The sequence below is a fragment of the Typopeltis vanoorti genome, chromosome 16 (assembly GCF_054136105.1).
Source record: "Typopeltis vanoorti isolate ZY-2024b chromosome 16, IOZ_Tvanoo_1.0, whole genome shotgun sequence".
NCBI lineage: Eukaryota > Metazoa > Arthropoda > Arachnida > Uropygi > Thelyphonidae > Typopeltis > Typopeltis vanoorti.
The window spans coordinates 14734149-14754236 of NC_143564.1; the positions used below are offsets into that span (position 1 = coordinate 14734149).

The window sequence follows — 20088 nt, forward strand, 5'->3', positions numbered from 1 at the left end:
TGCTGGCCTCAATCTCACACCAGATATCCTCAAATGTACTATTTTTACTGGCTTGCGGTTGAACTTCTGGTCTTGTTGGTTGCAGTTCATCGGCTATCATCAATAACACTCCTCCCCCTATTCTTTTCTCTCTATCCTCCTTGAACACACTATACCCTTCATATTCAATTCCACTAACTATGCATCTTCTGTTAGCCATGTCTCACTAATGCCAATAACCTTTAGCCAGGATGAGCCAATCAATACTATAAATTCCTTCTGTTTGTTCTGAATGCTCCTGGCATTAGTGTGCATAAAGAGCAAGAGTCCCTTAGGCCCGCTGCTCTCTTGATGCTTTATACTAACTATCCCATTCTGGTTTGTTACCAGTGGTCCTAATTTAGGCATATTATACACATTCTTACACTCACCAATTATAGCCTCACCGATGTCTATATGTATCCACTCAACAGCTTACCGCACCGTTCTAGTTTCCCTGATTCTGCATATCCACTTTCAGCTTCATTCAACAACACTTTTTCCAGTCTTCGAACACCAAATCCATTCTGACAAACCATCCTTCTTGTATAAGTCCTTTCGTCCGTGAAACTTACTCTACACATTCACAAACTATTTGGCTACTTCCAGTAATTCTTTCATATCCTCTCTCATGCCACACTTTTCTCCTTTTAAATCATTTGTTCAAGCCATACGATCATTTCTTTCACTCTACCCTTTTGTGCTCTAAGTAGCCTCGCTAACATCATTAATTTTCACACCAGGAAAGTACGATTTTGTCCAACTCTAATCAGTCACACTTTTTATGAGTGAATCACTATACAACTTGCTGCTTGATTTTTCTTTCTCTCTAGGTCAAGCACTCATTTTTATTATCTTGCACTTCTTTCTTTTTGTTATCAGATGATCCACTTGCCCGACATTTTTGTATTTGCTTCAGCTCCCACCCCACCCTATGTATCACTCCGTACAACCAAGCTATTGTTGGATTCTGAATATATAGAGATTTAAGTAATTATTATTTGCTTCAGAATCCAACATGATCTTCCATCACAAAGGCTAGACTTGTAATTAATAATTAATGTAAATCACTTATTTATAATTTAATATTCATATAACTACCTTTAACTTTATTTGATATTTAATTATTTAATCAAGGATATATGTATTAGTAGTGATAAGACTGTATTAAATATTATTAAGCTATTTTAATTATTACTATGTTAATATTATAAGAACTTGTATTTGATAATTTAACTGCGCCTTAATTGAAATGTAAATGTTCTCTATTTATTCCTATTTGTAGAAGTTTAACGTTATGCAATAACTCAATTTTATTATGTTTTGTTTTGTTGTCATGGAGACGTATGTATAAAAGAAGAGCGCGAGTTTGGAACACCACGTGAGGAGAATGGTGAAAATTATTGAAAAGAGCTTTAGTCAAAGAGATCACAAGAACAATTTAGGCGGGAAGAACGCATATATAAAGGAGGAACGCTGAAAATAAAGAAGGAAATAGATTAGAGAGGAAAAAGAGAGAGATTGGCATTCAGTTGGAATCGGAGTATTCAGCATTCGGGGAATCAGAGTGCGATATTAGAGAGTTGGCAAGTCACTCAAGCAGCTAATTTAAGTCTACTAGTTGAGAAGCAGTTAGCCAATAAGTTGTAGAATAACAATTATAGCTACGGAAAACAGCTGAGAGACTATTAAATAGACTAATGATACTTGAGATGAGATTTATTTTCAGCGCCTATGTTTCAAGGACATACGGAACCTTGAAGCAAAGAACGAAGTTACTAGAGAATAGTAGAGGCTGTAAAGTTGAAGTTTACCGTTAACTGTGTTTAAAATTATAGTGCCTAAAGAATTAATTGAATGCAGGAGGAATGAACAACTGTGCATATAAAACCTCAAGATAAGGAATTATTGTGTATTGCCTTAATTCATGAGTGATCAGTAGTACTTCATGCAAGAACGTTTGTTTATGTGTATTGTGACTGATGATTAATTCAGTTTTTGCTTAGAAGATTTATCTTAATGAGTGCCGTATACTGCTCAAAGTGTTTACAGTTAAAAAAAAATGTTTGTGTGTAAGTTTATGAAGAAAGAAGATTATCGGTAAGATTATTCCAACCATTAATATCCCTTTGCAGAGAAGTGTATGAGTTTCATCCTAGAATTTCCTTATACTAACAGTAACTATTGCGGAAATTAGCTGAAGTGTAAATTTAAAAGTGTTTGTTTGTGAAGAGATGTTACTGCAATTTTTGTCGTATTTGGAACTAAAGGAACTGTGAGAAGACTGTATTACAGATAACAGAATTACCATTGTCTGAGTTTATATGACTTTATTATCAGATAGGCTGAAGTGTTTATAATAACTTATTTAGTGATTTGATCTTAAGTGTAAAATTTGTGATTAAATGTTTGTTTTGATAATCAAAAGTTGTATCTTGCCTGAATTTCTTTTACTGCACCATTCATAAAATATTCGAACCAAAGCGGGTAAATTAAGTAAGTTAAATATTCTCGGCCAGTATATATAATAACAACATATAAAGGAAGGGTAGTTGAGAGTTGGTTTATCTTCAATTCTTGAACTAATTCAAATATAAAGTGGCGCAGTCTTTAAATATAAATTTTCTTTATATTTGAGTTAGAAATCAACTTACAACTTATCAATTAGTTAAGGACATCGTAATTGTAATCATGTCGGATCCAAGGTATAGATTGAGAAGAAGTAGGATCCAACACTATCTTCCTCATTGCAGCTAACTCTTCATTCTTTACATCAGTCATAGTATTCTTTCATTCAACACTTTTACTCTTTCTCTCTTCTACTTTCTTACTTTTGCTAACTTTTGCTTCTACATTATTTCATTCCCTCAATTTCACTAGTTTTATTTGCTTTCCATTTCTTTCATTTATGTCATATTTTATCTTTTCAATCTGCTTCGCATTTATTGTCTTGTTGTCTAATAATATATCACACTTCCTACAAATCCATACTTTCCCCTATCTCCCATCCATTCTCTCCACAAACACATCCCTTACTCCACCATGCATACATATTACACTCACGACATCGAATCAATTTCTAAAAGTCTATTTCTTCAATGCTACTTTAATGCTACAAGTGCTGCCATCGTGTTCTGTTTAATCAATAATAAATCTAACAATTTAATAAATCATGCAGACACACTTAGTTCTCAAAAATAAATAGTACAACACTAAAATTCAAGAAATATTGCTGATTATTACTCAAAATACACATCTTTTCCAGAGCTGGCTACCAACTACTCATGTTACGGCCCTCTAGAGGCAAAAAAACAATGCAGAAAAAGCAGCTTCAGTGGGCAAAAGCATACAAAAATTGGACTGTTGAGAAGTGGAAAAGGTCATATTCTCAGATGAGAGCCATTTCTCTGTCCAAGGAGAGCAAGTATCCTATGTTTGCAAATCAGCAGATGAGAAGACTTCTCCCATCCACCTTCAACAAGCTCCTAAACGCCCAACTAAAAAGATGTACTGGGCTTGTTGACAGTGTAATAAAAAGTGACCAATACATAAAAATATTGGAGAAAAAGAGTGGTCCCACAGTTCCATAAAGACACAGAGCTCATTTTCCAACAGGATCTCGCTCCATGCCATTCTTCAGAAAATTTGAAAGAGTTCCTCAAAAAGCACAACATCCAATTGCTTCAGTTGCTTCACTCTCCTGACATTAACCCGATAGAAAATTTGTGGCCCATATTGAAAAAGAGACTTGGAAAATTAAATTGTGATACAAAGGATAACTTAATACAATCCATTATAAGAGCATGGTTTCAAGATGCAGAAATAAGAAAAATGTGTTCTACGTTGGTGTCACTGTTCTTGAGGTGATTTCATTCCACATCTTTGTCAACTGCATACTGTTAAAGTGCCTTTGATAATGCTAGCTTGAGCTAGTGAAACATCAGCTTGTTTAATTTTAGTTGGAATTTATTTGCATTCCAGTCTCACAGAGTTTTTGTTTCCAGAAGCTTCAACATTAATAACTGCAGTAACTATAGAGATTTAAGCATGGAACTTAAAAAAAAAAAAAAATTCACATGCATAGAGGACAACAGTGGGGTTCTTTGGTGTAATCTTCTCTTATCAATGCTGATGGGAGAATAGGTTGGTGTGCCAAAATCTGTATAGGATCACTCCATCAGTTCTATTTCAAGTAGTTTTGTAGTTAAGTAGTTTTGTAGAACTTGTGCAACTTACAGGAACATTGTTGGAAGTTTTTTTCACTTGGGTAGACTATAAATTATATATTTAGTTTAATCCTTTATCCCAGTTGCTTCAGTCCTGAAGATACTTCAGGTGCAAACTTGATTTGCTTACACTTGGATAAAGGATTAATTAAATAATTAGAGAACGAATAAGATAATTAGAAAATAATTAGATAATTAGAGAACGATGTTGGAAGTTCTTTTTACTTGGATAGGCACTTGGATAAAGGATTAAACTAAATATATAATTTATAGTCTAACCAGGTGAAAAAAAATTCCAACATCGTTCTCTAATCCAGAGTAATTTATTAATAAGGTGTGACACCTTTTGGCAACTCGTATAGGTAAATACGACTTCTGCATTGCTTCAACCTTGGTATCACCTCTGGGTCTGGCTCCTACTGAAGAGACCTCAATAAAGATCGAAACTGGTCTGGGTAGTAACCCTTCCCATAATGCATAGCATTATACATGTCCGCAAGGAGATGTGTTTTGCATTATGGGATACTAAGGCAAGTGATGTGAAGTTTGTCCACCTTTGCCACAAGTTGCCCCAGTCCTGAAGATACTTCAGGCGCAAACTTTGTTTGCTTACACTTGGATAAAGGATTAAACTAAATATATAATTTACAGGAACATTCTCTTCACTTTAAAATGGGATTTGTGAAGTAGCCTGGCTTTCTTCCACCTGATGAAATAGTCCTCATCCAAAGCATGCTGCGCTAATCGTTTTTGGTTCTTTGTTTTGGATGCAATTTTTATTTTATTTTTTTCTGATCCAGGTAGTCTCTCCTGTCCATCTGAAATACTGGGCACCATGCTGACAGGGAATTCTGTGGACACCTGGGAAGGAGAGAGGAACCTGGCAGTTGTTTATTTATCTGAAAAAGGTGGAAATTTTGTTCAGAGGTTTATATACTGTTCTAATTTTTTGTTGTTTTATGAACTCAGTTTACATACCTTTGATGTAGGATAAAGATTATGATGTATATATGTGTATTGCAGTTGAGGAGTGGGAGATTTGTTGTTCTTTTTAAGGAGCTTGACGAGAAGATTTCTTGTATCTATTTTGTCTGAATAGAATAATGCAAGCAGAGCTTGTTGTTGTTCTATGTGCAATTCAGGTCCTAAGGATAAAACTGCTCTTTCTGGATGCCAAAGTTTTGGGGTAGGATGGTAGGAAGTGGTATATAGGTGTCGTTGTGTGTGTGTACGTGAACATGCACTTATGGCAGTCTGAACACAGGAGGGACCTATCTGATTGCATTGTAATGCAAGTATCCATGAAGGCTAACACTCATTTTATTCCCTCTGGTAAAACTAATTTGGATATGGATGTTATTGAGAAAATGTAAATAGTTAGAGAGAGCCTGTGGACCAGATTGCAAAGACATTGTTATATATCACAGCCATACTTTGGGCTTGAGGGGGAGGGAGCCAAATTGAATGCCTAAGTTTCAAAAGATCCCATGTATAAGTTAGAAATAGGAGGTGAAAGAGCGCGAAGCCATTTCTATGCCTTCAGTTTGTTTAAAGAATTAGTTGCTACTAAAATATATTGATTTTATATATTTTAGTAGCAACTGACATAAGAATATACAGAAGGACTTAAAGCATTTGCAAATGTTAGTTGTATAAATGCAGGAACGAAGAACTAGTATATCATCTACTGGTACATCAATTATGGGGTAGAATGGCACCAGGTTTGTGGGCCTTAGGTTTCCTATATAGTTTTTATGTGCAGATAAAATATTTTTAACTTGGACATAGTTTCAGTTGGCCAACTTATGATTATTATCTAACAGAATTATTTTATATTGATACTGTAAGATTCTTTACTGTTGGCATGCATTCTGATGTATCCAATAATAATTATTTTATTATCATAGCCAACTGTGTTCGTATTCATGATCGCTGTGGGATTTCTTCATCTGCTTTTATTGTTATAATGTTTTGGTTTAGTCTTAAATTTTTCTCAGAGCTGTTTTTTTTTGAAGATGTTGCTTCTTAAAGAGTTTGCATTTTAAAGTAAGGTAATAGCTTGTAGCCTAATGACATCTACTTCAACTTGCGGTAGTCTTTTGATAGTGTGTTCAGTATTTGCCATGATCTGAGCATGTGGGATATTTTAAGAGCAATTGCAAAATTAAACTCCTTACTTAAAATTTTGTTTTCAGTGTCTGAAAGTGTGTAATCTGACAAGTTGTGGATTGGATCACTTTGTCTTCTGGAAGTTGCTTGAGATTTTTTCTTCATTCTTTCAAGGTTGTTGAACTTCCTGATTAAACTTTATTTATTCTTATATGCTTAATACATTTTTGGCTGAAAAAACTCTGTGAATTCTCAAGCTTAAGGTAAGGTCATAAAACTTTGCATCGACAGTGCTAAGTATCCTATTTTAATAACATTTAAAATGTTATTAAAATGGTTAACATTTTCACCTTTAGTAGAGCATATTTTAGCTGGAACAACCAGCTCTTTGAACAGATTGAAAGTGTAGCATTGTGCTTGCCTCTTTCACCTGCTGTTACTAACTTATACATGGATTGAAACTTTGGCACTTAATCCCCCCCCCCTCTCATTTCCTTACATATAGACAGTATCTTTGCCATTTGGCCTGCAGGTTCTCTCTAATTTTCTACTGTTTTTCATAATATGTACCTCTTTTGTTCAGATTACAGCCTGCTTTACATCAAGATCCTGTCCAGAAGCTTGGAATTTTTAAAACTTTAGCTTCCATTGCAGAGCAAATTTTGTCCTCAAGACCAGCACCACACTGGAACAACAAATACTGCTTATATAATTTGAACAAAATGGTTATAATAGAAAACTCCCATCAAACTCCTTAATAATGAATATCTCCTCCTCCTTCCCAAACTAAATTCTACATGCACTATCTTTATTCTACATCAAAGGTACAACAGATAAATTGAGCTCCCTCCTGAAACAATGTGAAATTAGAACAATGTACAAACCTCTGAGCTGAGATGGTCTGTCATGTCTGTCCAAAAGGACAAACAGGACAAAACATCTTGGTCAGAAAAAAATGACAGTATAAAAATACATCTGGTACAGACAACCAAAAAGCAGACTGGCACAAAATACTTTGGATGAAGTCCATTTCATCAGGTGGAAGGAAGCCAGGCAACTTCACAAATTCCAATTTAAACCAGAGAGTTCCTGGAAGCCACACAAGTTCTATAAAACATGTTTAACTGCAGTAGAACCTGATGGTGTAGTCCTGCACATAGATTTTGGTGCAGTGCTCTATTCATCCATCAGCATTAATAACAGAAGATGACCATGATCATGACTGTTACTTTTCATCCATCCTCAAGAACAATGAAAGTTACAGTTTGTGAGGTAATTTCATTCGCTGTCTTCACTGACTGTGTATTGTTAAAGTGCCATCGATAATACTGACTTGAACTGGTGAAACATCTTTGGGTTGTAAATAATTAATTTTAGTCAGTAAATTATTTATTTGCATTCCCGTCTGATGTTTCCAGAAACTTCTACATGAATCATAGATATTAAATGTGGTTGGGCTGAAGGATGTTACATTAGATGTTAGAGTTGGAAAGAAATTTTGGATCCAGTTTACATCATCTATAAGTCATCTGGTAAATGAATTGGTAGATATAGAACACACCATTCATCTATCCTGGAACATAATGGAGGTGTAATTAACAATTCCAAAGCATTTACCAGCATCTTAGGTCAGGGGCAGCAGATCTTTTTGAGAGTGTGTATGTGTGTGCGTGCGCTGACAAATTAATGAAAGAATATTGTTGCATGCTTATGGAAATTCTGAACTGTTCATTATTATTAATTTAAATATATGTATATAATGTTTAAAGTAGGAAAGCAAATTTTAAATTTTATTATACTTTGTACTGATAGAGCAGTACTACTCTTACATAATGTCCAAAAGGAAAGAAGGCCAAAGCCTTTACAATAGGCCAAATCCTTTACACAAAAAAGAAAAATTACAAGGGCATCACTCAATGCCAGTCCTTGGTATCCTGTTTGTCATGCGCTGATGGTAATGCCAGGCTACCAGTGTACCCTGCAGGGCCCTCAAAGAAATAACTCTAACATCACTCTTGGATAAACCAAGTAAAGACAAGTCGCTATAGCTAGCAGCAATCCACACAACATTCATAGAGACGGTGGCGCTAGTAAAATGTTGAGCTGCCCCAAACTTTCTAACGCAAACTTCTGGCATTAGAAAGCCTGATATAGTAATGAAGTGAAATGGTGGTGTTTGGATGATTGATGTTCAGGTAGTGGGTACTGGGCACTCACTCACTTATTGCCATAAGAGTAAGGTTCAGTACTATGAACGAAATGCTGATCTTGCCAGGCAAATAGAAAAGGGATTGCCCAGTACCCACTACCTGAACATCAATCACCCAAATACCGCCATTTCTCCTCATTACCATATCTGGCTTTCTAACACCAGAAGTTGTTCTATAGTGTGGTTCAACTGTGGTCTCCCAACCTTTGTTATTAAAATGGTTAACCAATATGGAGACCACAGCATCATGTCTCTGCACACGGACATCATGTGTCCAGAAACAGCATTGGGAAATATGAGACAAAGTCTCACTATAACGGCAGCCAGCCCTACAGCTGATGTCTTCACTGCTCCATTGGGCTGTGCAGGCCCTAGTGGTCAGAGCATTTATTCTAGTCCTTATTAAATCAATAAATTCAAAACCTGGAAGTAATCTAGTCCCATCACATATCCACTAATGTTGTGGTGGTACCAAGTGTGACTCTACTAAGGAGATGCTGTCTACAGAACTGTAAAGCAAAGATGCCCATCTCTTGCTGTCTCAATCTGGGCATGTGACACTGGGTCCATTCCTTCACATGTCTAAAGTCCTCTTGGATACTAAGGCTATAAAAAGCCTCTCTACAAATAAGAGAGGATGAAACTGCAAGTTTTCCTATTCTAAATAAACGGAGCCGTGGAATCAACCACCTTAGTGATGGAACCCCAAGCCTGCCATCCTTCACCCAAGCATGGAAATACAGTATTGGGGTGTCTGGTGGTAATCAGAGCCATGATCTAATGACAATGCGAACAACCCTATTGTTGGATCCTACTTTCTACTCAGTTGTATATTCTAGCTGTTGACTGACTTCACATTCAAACACAGAGAAAACTTATTTTTAACTGCGCCACTCTATGTCCTAATTTGCATAAGCAACGTTGTGAAATCAACCATCAGTTAGCACCATATAGTTATCAACTTAATTCAGGCTGAAATTCTCTTTATTATATATAGGGTTCCCATTAAGATTCGAACTATTTTAATGTTTGGTGCAATGAAAGAAATCAAGCAAACACAAGATTCAGCTCAAATAAAAATATTTCATGCTTTAACACATAAATTTACATTAAAACAAGGATTTCTAGTAAGGATAATACAATTAAGAATAAATAAGTTCTCATTAAGACATTAGTACTTTACTCAGCAGAGTATATCAATTACGATTAGAATTTATGCATACATATTCCACTCTTCCTATTATCAAAGATTCCAAACACTATTTCACTCTGAACAAAATTATCATTCAATGTACTTAAATATTGACTCAGTTTAACTATTTAGAACAATCACAGAGCACAAGTCATCAGACATTCATTTAGCACTTCAAAGTTTTATCAGTTTAACACACTAGTTCTCAGAAAGTTCAGTCTCAATTTTACATTGCGTTCTTATGTAACAGGCTTCACAATATCACACATTCAAATATGAACTGTTGATCCAGAGATACTTCATATATTATGTTTATGAGGAAATGCTTCACTATATCACACATTCAACCCTGACTGTTAATTTCAGTAACATGAACTATATCATGTTCTCCAGAATCAAGCTTCGCTACTTCACACGAGGCATAGAAAAGATATCCTTACCAGTATAAACAGTATAGCTTTCTCATCATCGAGAATCCTAGAAACACTCCTTGGTTCTTGAATACTTTCACTTTGAGAGCACACAAATATTATAGAATCCTGGGTTTCAGTAACTGATTAGTTAACTCGGGAGAATTTATCTTCTTGCTCGTAACTGCCTAACTTTCAATATTTCTTACTTATTCTTATTATCCTTCCGTCCAACGCTATCCATCTGCGAGGCGATAGGAATTTATAAAAGAATAAAGGCTCGAAGAAAGATAAGTCAAAATACAGAGCGGTTCTCAGTCCTTCCTACTCCATTCAACACCAGGTTATTTCTCTCCCTCTCTTTCCACTCTGTTCCTCCTTTTTTATGTACTGCTCATGATATCCTACTCTTCTTTCCTGCCAAAATCTGGTTCTAACTGGCTTCTTGTATACTGTACAGTAACTCACACTAAAGCACGCGCTGGCTAAAAATAACACAATTTCTCACAACAACCCAATCAACTCTTATTTTGAAGAATTACTTGGATACATTACATTTTACTAACAACATAAAAATATTGCATATTTTACAAATTTTATCTCTGTATCAGTAACATTAATCTCATAATAATAAGTGACATTTAATACATAGTTTTTACAACTGTACTTCATATAAAAATAATAAATGAACAAATAAATATTAATAAACATAACTTGAAAGAAATCATATGAATAGCATACTATTAACAAGAGATTATTAGTCTGATGAGCAAATTTGGCTTAGGGAATGGCAGATTATGTTGGACTCTGAATGAAGTATTAATAATTTCCGATTCTCATTCAGAATCCAACACTATCCATTCAGGACAGTACCGAGACATACATCCTATGAAGAACCAACCTGTGGTAAAATCGAGGTAAGAGATAATAGGACAGAATAAAGAGCCTTTGCTGGGGCTTAAGAGGAGCTTGCCACAAAATGGTAAACCCAGACTCTAAGGCAGAAGGGACAAAAGACCTTCCCTTTGGAGTGAACATAACACCAAAGTATCTCCACGGAGCTACCTTGATGTTCCTCTAAGGATGGTCAAAGCATGCAATGGTCTTGCGTGTAGGGAAAACTCTATGCTCTCGGCCTTTAGCTTTTTATCATGACCAGAAAGGACAAAAGCTAATGAAAGGACTTCTCAACATTAATATTCAGCCCTCTAATATGAAAGATGTCAACTGCCCGGTCAAGGAGTTCCTGCAAGCCTATCTTTGTGGAGGCTATGAGAATAAGGTTGTCAGCAAAGGCCATAGCATTGAAGAAAGAGGCACCTAGAGAGTAACCAATATGGTTAGGAAGAGAGGGAAGAAACTCATCTATGATGCAGTTGAAGAATAAAGAAGATAAAGGGGTCACCCTGACGAACACTAAGAACAATACCGTGTGACCACAATACCGCGGGTATTGTGGTCACACGGGCCCTTGTTGTGATAGAGCCACCTATATAGAGCCTCCTGACAGGTAAGAAAAGGTTCTGGACATCTGGCAACAGATAGCGCTCTAAGGATAGCAGGAAGGGAGATGCTATCAAACGCCTTTTGGAGGTCCAGGGACGCCATATAGAGGCTTAAGGCGGTGTCGGAATCTGAAAGAAGAGAGGAAAGGAGGTAGATGTTCTCTGTACAGCCATCCAAAGGGATAAAGGCTCTGTGCTGGCAGTCATACTGTAAATTAAAACATACCTTTTTAAATATTATTAATATTGTTATATAGGTATCTCCATGGAGTCAGAAGACTCATGGAGATACCTATATCATGGGAGATCCACACTAACCTTTATGCACAAAATATATCATATTTCTCCTTCAGTTTATGCTGTTCCTCCATAGAGTCATATTTCTATCCATCCTTCCTGAATTTTACTCCGACCAACTTTTCCACCACATTAACTACCACTTGTGAGATAATGGGACTATCTTGCTGCTGTTTCTGATACTTCTGCCATTATTGCAGATGCATTGTATTCTCCCATTGGCTCCACAGATACCCTTGAATCTTTTAACGAGTGTCTCATTTTGATTCAAAACTTGAGAAACTGCATGTAGTATTCTATTCCAGTTTATAATCTTTAACATTCTCACACTCACTCACTTTAGGAAGACTGTATACACACACACACACACAAACCTGCATTTTTCCTAATAGCTTTAGTATCCCTGATTTTGCGCAACCATTCTCTCACTGAAGAATAAACTTTCTTCAGATACCTCATTCCAAATTCATTCTTGTACATGTTAAAGATACCAAGCTATTTTAAACCTGATTTTACTCCATTTCCCAAGTAAGCAAACAGACAAATAAGTCAAGTTTGTGCCTGCACGTAATGCAAGTCTAGCTGACCCTGCAGGTAGTGCAAGATTAAGGTAACTCATGGTAAAAGTAGAATAAGCTCTGATCACTAATCTTAATATTTACCCATAATGCAAAGCACATCTCCTGGAGGAGATGTATGATGCTTTGTATTAAAGGCAAGGGGCCACTACCCAGACTGGTTTCGACCTTTATTGAGGTCTCATCAGTGGGAGCCAGGCTAGAAATATCAAGATTTTTAGTAATACAGAGCTTATAAGTATTTTACCAGAACAAGTCTAGCTGACCCTGCAGGTCTTGCACTACCTGCAGGGTCAGCTAGACTTGCATTACGTGCAGGAGCAAACTTGACTTATTTGTCTGTTTGCTTACTTGGGAAATGGAGTAAAACCAGGTTTAAAATAGCTTGGTATCTTTAACATTTATTATACCCAAGGTAAAATACTTTCTACATTTATATCTCCTCCTGAGATTTTTATTTAATAAGGGTAAAACACCTTATGGTAACTTGTTCTGGTAAAATACTTATAAGCTCTGTATTACTAAAATCTTGATATTTCTAGCCTGGCTCCCACTGATGAGACCTCAATAAAGGTCGAAACTAGTCTGGTAGTGGCCCCTTGCCTTTAATACAAAGCATCATACATCTCCTCCAGGAGATGTGCTTTGCATTATGGGTTAATATTAAGATTAGTGATCAGAGCTTATTCTACTTTTACCATGAGTTACCTTAATCTTGCACTACCTGCAGGGTCAGCTAGACTTGCATTACGTGCAGGCACAAACTTGACTTATTTGTCTGTTTGCTTACTTGGGAAATGGAGTAAAACCAGGTTTAAAATAGCTTGGTATCTTTAACATTTATTATACCCAAGGTAAAATACTTTCCTTATTCTTGTACAGTCATCCATCACTCATACTCAAGTTCCTTTTATCCATCAGATCACTCCAAACATCTAGAAATTTACACTATTTCTTCTATACAACTTATGCTTGAATCATTTCAATCATGATCCTTCAGGGACAATGTTGCTCATGTCCATAGTGATCCTTAAGCTATATGTGTCCCCTGGGTGTGTTAAATGAGCAACAGCAATAGTAATTGCCAATAGTAAACACTAACAGTAAATGCAGTTGTAGGTATAGACTTTACTCATTCCAGCCGTAAAGTTTGGAGCCTTCTTAGGAAACTAGGTAGTGCTCCATTGATTAAAGGATAACCAAGAATCTCCCCAGATCAGTTAGCCATACATATTGTTAACACATCATGTACCCAATTAATAAAATGCATACAAGATATATTAAGAGAAAATTAAAAGAATTTAACAAATCTTCACCTACTAGTTCTAATTTTGCACGCTCTTTTACGCAACAAGAAGTTGAAGTAGCCTTAAAGGAATTAAAGCCTGGTAAGGTTCCTGGTTTTGACAACATTCATCCAGAATTTTTGATTAATCTGGGAAGAAATGCAAGATCTTGGTTAACTAAGTTCTTTATTGACAAACATACATACAACCGGTAAACTTCCTATTATTTTTAAAAAAGCAAAAATACTTTCAGTTTTAAAGCCTGGTAAACTTAATCATAAGCCAGAAAGTTACCAAACTATTACTCTCCTTAGTTGTTGTTATAAACTCTTTGAAAGACTTATTTATAATAGAATAAACTCCACAATTTTTAAATATTTCCCAATAGAACAAGCTGGCTACAGACCAAATTGTGTGGATGTTGTGACCAGGTTTCTTTAGTAACTCACATAGTAGCTGGTTTTCAGAAATGCTTAAAAACAGTGCAGCATTTATTGATTTATCAGCAGCCTTCAATACCATCTGGGGGAAAGGCTTTCTATATAAATTATATAAAATCATCCTATGTAAAACAATAGTCCATATCATTAACAATATGCTAAGAGATAGAAGATTTGTAGTGGCTATAGGTAATAAAAGTAGCAGCGAAAGGAAGCTAAATAATGGATTGCAACAGGGATCTGTTTTATCTCTCTTATTATTCAGTCTGTATATATCTGATCTTCCTGTCACTACATCAAGGAAATTTTGTTATGCTGATGATATAGCAATAACTATACAGCATAAATGCATATGTCATACAGAAGAAATTTTGAAAGCTGACTTAACTATACTGGATGAATATTTTAAAAGATGGAGGCTCTGTTTAAATAGGAGTAAAACAGTAATATCTTGTTTTCATCTAAGTAATAACTTGCAAATGTGGAACTGAAAATTGAATTGAACAACACTATATGTCCATATAATAAATTCCCTAAGTACTTGGGAGTCATACTTGACCGTTCTCTTACCTTCAGGCAACATCTTTCACACGTGGCATATAAAGTAAGGACACGTAATAATATCCTACAGAGACTCTGTGGCACTACTTGAGGTTCAAGAGCTTCTACCCTTCGGACAACAGCTCTTGCTCTGGTATTCTCAAGTACTGAATATTGTGCTCCTGTGTGGTTAAATAGCCTTCACACAAGGATTATCAATTCTCAATTGAATAATACTTTAAAATTAATTATAGGCTCTATTAGATTGACTCCAACTTATTGGTTACCTCTTTTAACAGGAATGATTCCTACAGAACTATGTAGATTGAATTCTTTAGTCCATGAATTTCAAAAAACTTCTGGTAATCCAAACTTACCTATTCATCAAGATCTCCCAACTCTTAATGTCAATAGATTCAAATCTTGCCATCCATCACTATGAGCAGCAGAACTAGTTTTAAATAATTTTAATACTTTATCAAAATGGGAGGAAATATGGAAGGAAAATACAAAAGAACATTTGGCAAGAGACCCACAAACTTTGTTCCCTCTCTGTCTTTTTTTCTCCCATTAATTTTTTCATATCATCTCAAATTCCATATTTTTCATCTTTTAAATTATTTGTTCTGGAGAAACTTAAACAATATTAAGTCTGTTCTGGAATGAATTCTCTCACTCACTCACTCACTCACTCACTCACTCACTCACTCACACACACACACACACACACACACACACACACACACACACACACACACACACACACACACACACACACACACTCCTTATGGAATTGCCATACAATATTATCTTTTTGTTCTGCCTTTTCATTCATTAATACTCTCCTTATGTTTCCCTCTCACATCTCCTTTCTTACTCTTATCTGTTGTACCGCTGTCCTAATGCTTCCAAATGCTCTAGTTCACATTCTATTCTTCACAGGATAGAATGAGAACTTTGCATATGCAGACTACAGGCAGTTCCTGTTTTACAAGTTCCCAGGTTTATGAATGCTTTTTTTCAAGTATCAACAATAACAAGGATTTTAATTTGTGACCGCAAATTAAAATCCTTGCTTGTGCATTGTTTTGAAAATCCAAGGGCACTTTTAAGAAATTCTGAATGCTACACTTCCATTCATGTGGAAATCCAATAAGAAAGCTTTGGTTACTGCTTCACCATTCCAAGATTGGTTTTATATAATTCTGTGCCTGTAGTCAAACAGTATTGTGAAAATAAAAAATATTCCTTTTTAGGTGATTCTGATATTTTAGATAATGGACCTTGCTACCCATCATTTTTTGCAACACCATTACCCTAATGTTATTTTCTACCAAATATGACACCACTTTTCAGCCAGTGGATCATGGCATTATTTCAGCATTTCAAGTGCATTATATTTGGAAAACATTTGATAGGCTAATTTATGCAACAGACAAGGAGGAAGGTCTAACTCTTAAAGAATTTGGAAAGAATTCGAAATTATACATGCAATGAAAATAATAAAACAAGCCCAAGACAAAATTACAGAGAAGAAAATGAAGGGTGTTTGCAATAATCTATGTCCTCAGTTTATTATAATTTTGGAGTATTTCAATAACCAGTAGAGTTTGTAGAAAATGAAACATAAGTGGTTGTTAATATTGCTAATTGCAGCTTGAGGTTTTTACAGTTGGTTCACTGATCACCTTCAAGAATACAGTGAAGTGCTTAAAATTAAGATCTTGAAATGGCAAAATGGGAAGAAGCTAAGGAAAAAGAAGATTTAATACTTGAAAATCCTGTTCTTTCTGTCATCAAGATACTTGTTGAAGCCTTTCAACACATCAAAAAAAGTTTTTTGAGTCAAATTTCAATTTTGCTACAGATTTTAAAAATGCTTATGCATGCTGTCATAAAATTTATAAAAAAAAAAAAAAAAAGGCTGTCTTGGAAACGAACAATCCTTTTAATTTGCTTGATTTTGAAGACTACATTTTCATATCTTTGAATAAATAAATAAATCATTGTTTAAGCTTTTAAACGATTTTTTATTTATTTATAATTATTATAGTCAAATATTTCATTGTTTGAAAATATAACCTCTGTTTTTAACATTACATCAACGGGAAATAAATTTGTGCTTTATGTGTTTTAACTTTACAAGCACATACTAGGAAAAATTTAACTCATAAAGTCAGGAACTACTTGTATTTCACTCATTAAAGCTAATTTGCTATTCTCCTTTTTCTTTCATTTCTGTGTTAACTTTCTTCCAACTCAGAGTACTTTCATCATTCATACTTAATGCAGCTTTATTTAATTTTGTTCAGGTTAATTCACTTCTATTTAGCATCACTTATTTTCTTACTCTCTTCGTTTGCATTTTTGCAATTTCTTACATAAACATTCATCGCACCACAATTTTGTTTTTGACATGCACACTTGTGATATTTCACTCACATAACATTTCCAACACACTTTCTTTTGTCATTTTTGCTTATCATCCAAAAATCACTCATTTTCAGTTGGGTAAATGGCACAAATTTCCTATGAGATATGGTATTCAGTGCCCAGAATAATTGCAACTTGCTCACTATTGTCTAGGTTTGCTTTGCCACTTTTAATTTACTTGATTTTGTCAATACTGTAATAATATATAAAAATAAGTTTATAAAAACATACACAGAATCAAACAAACAGTATATTAAAAACAAAAAACATATAATAAGCTCAATCTAGCACAAGTTAACAGTATTGTTAATTGAACCAATTATAACTTATCTTTTTAAAAAAAAAACATGCTACACCACTCATCCTCCATGTGTCGTCTGAGCTATTAAAGATAACTGTTTTATTACAGATGTGAAACTTTTATTGTCTTCTATTCTGCGTTCACACGTCTTGTGAATGCAGAATAGAATAGTTAATTTTTATTATTTTATTCCAATAGTTAATTTATTATTGGAAAATAATTGTTTTTTTTTTTTGTAATAAATATGCCTTAACAGTGTAAATCTTTCTTTTCTTTAAGAAACACCACTTTCTGTTGCATCAGGATTGAAGCAGCCTGCTAAAGTAATAATGGCACTAGTGAATGGAGGAGCATTATTAGATTTCAGAACCAAAGATGGGCGTACTGCACTTCATAGAGCTGTTGAAAGGAATAGTTATGAAGCTTTAAAGGTATTATTTTTATTATATTTGAAAAGTATACTTGTGTAATTCATTATACGAGTATGAAAAGATATTTCAAAGAAAGAGAGCAGGATTGTCCATTACATAACAAGGATAGCAAATTATGAACCAGTTATTATCTCAGTTCTGAATCATAATTGTATTTTGAATGGAGATCCTATAGAATGAGTAAAATATTTCAGTTATTTAGGCACAGTTTTTAGTGAAGATGGCAGGTTAAATCTGGACAACAAATAGACAACAGAATAAGCAAAGCTGATATGGTGGTTAGCCAGCTGAATAAATTTATGTGGAATAACAGAGAAATTAACCAAAATACCAAACTAGTAGTATACAAGACAGTGTTCAAACCAGTTTTAACTTATAGATCTGAGAGTTGGGTTAGAAATAAAACACTTGATCAAAGACTAGAGACCAGAGATATGAAGGTTCTGAGAAAAATTAGAGGCGTGATCTAATGACATCAGTGGCAGAATCAGATTAAAAATGAAGATATTAGAAAGGAACTTGACACTATTAGTATTCAAGAATGTGTAAGCAGAGCTAATATAAGGAGGTATGGCTACTTAAATGGAATGGGTGAGAAAAAAGGTTAGCAAAATAGGTGTTTAATGTGAAGATGGCAGGAAAAAGACCCAGAGGAAGACCAAGACCTAGGTGGATTCATTCAATCAGAACTGCCTTAGAAGAACAAAATGTTAGATATGACAATATTGGAGTGCTTATAAGCAATAGACTAATTTGGAAGAAAATCGTGCATGGGAGAGTAATAATAATGTAAACTTAATCATGTAATGCTGTCATTGTTACCTGAGCACCCCTTGCAGGTACATATCAGGAAATTGATGATTATGATGATTATATCTGGAATTGTAAGTTGGTCAAGGGCTGCATTTGGAAATGGATGAATATGATACACTGTAGCAGACACCATGTCATCATGAAGGGGGTGGGGGTCTGGTCTTAGTAATTTATATACTTTGTCCAAAAAGGCACAGTTGAGTTTGATAAGGGAAATAGCTGGATTAAAATGTTGTTTGACTTTGCAAAGAAACTCAACAGATACCTCATGGAACCTTATTATGTAATTTGGAGCAAATAGGGATGGATATGAAGTTGGTGACAGATAAGAGAATGGCAGCTCGATAGACACTAGACATCAGAGATTATTATAGAGTGAAGTTGAATAAAAAGAAAGCAAATGACCTATGGTATTGCCACATTATTCTGTACTGGGTTGCTACTTCTGTTCAGTTCTTACATTAGGTATGGGGAATATTTTTATTGAAAGATAATGTTATGAATAAAGATCAATCAGAATTAATTAAACTGGATTTCTCTGCATTCAGGTAAAGAGTTTGCATACGCATCAATTGTTAATAATATATGACATTCACAAGATTTATTAAAAACAAAGTCAATTTTTGATCATTGTTCACGATTTTAGTCCATTATAGTAGGAAATCCTTCCCCCTCCCACTTTTTTGGATGATGGATAATGTTGCTGCTAGGTTGAAAAGTTGATGATGATGATGTTGCCTTGCTCAGCCAGGAGTCGATTTCTTTGGTTCTGGTGTTGATGGAATAGATCAAGGGTGTTCATAGGGAAGGTGGCTTCTCACCTCTTGTTTGAAGGTGGTCATCTGCCTGTTTTGGTGAATATGTGCTATCTGTTCTTGGGTGCTGAAGGTAAAAGTTATACATTACTGCTTTTCCTACGAAGAAGAAGAAATAGTTGCAGATAGAGTGGTTTCTTGACTATTCATGTATAAGGTTGAGGTATTCTTCATCAGAATGCAAATGGCCACAGGGCAATGCTGCAGTTGCCCATGATGAATGGATCAGTTGGCTGTTAGCAGGGCAATATAGATAGTCATGCTGGACTGTTCCAGTTCAGTCAGAGAAGAAACAGTTTTTATGGCAAATCTGGATTAAATTTCTAGTTTAGTAGGGATGAAAAGGGTTGTGTCACAGTTTGCATCAGGTTGACTCCACTTGTGGTTGCTTACTGAGATGATGAAGGATTCTCTGATGAAGGAATTGCTGTGTCCATTGAATTAGGGCTGCATATACTTTGTGAATGTTGGACAACTTGAGTGCC

The 20088-nt window shown here is 35.1% G+C and overlaps 1 protein-coding gene across 1 annotated transcript in view; it reads left to right on the top strand.

The window, feature by feature from the left end:
- Positions 1-20088, top strand: part of LOC150097861 (uncharacterized) — a 501089-nt gene that overhangs the window by 114260 nt on the left and 366741 nt on the right. Inside the window, exon 7 of the mRNA XM_090406613.1 lies at positions 17824-17975. Within this exon, the coding sequence (XP_090262739.1) occupies positions 17824-17975 (152 nt within the window). The remainder of the gene's footprint in view (positions 1-17823; positions 17976-20088) is intronic.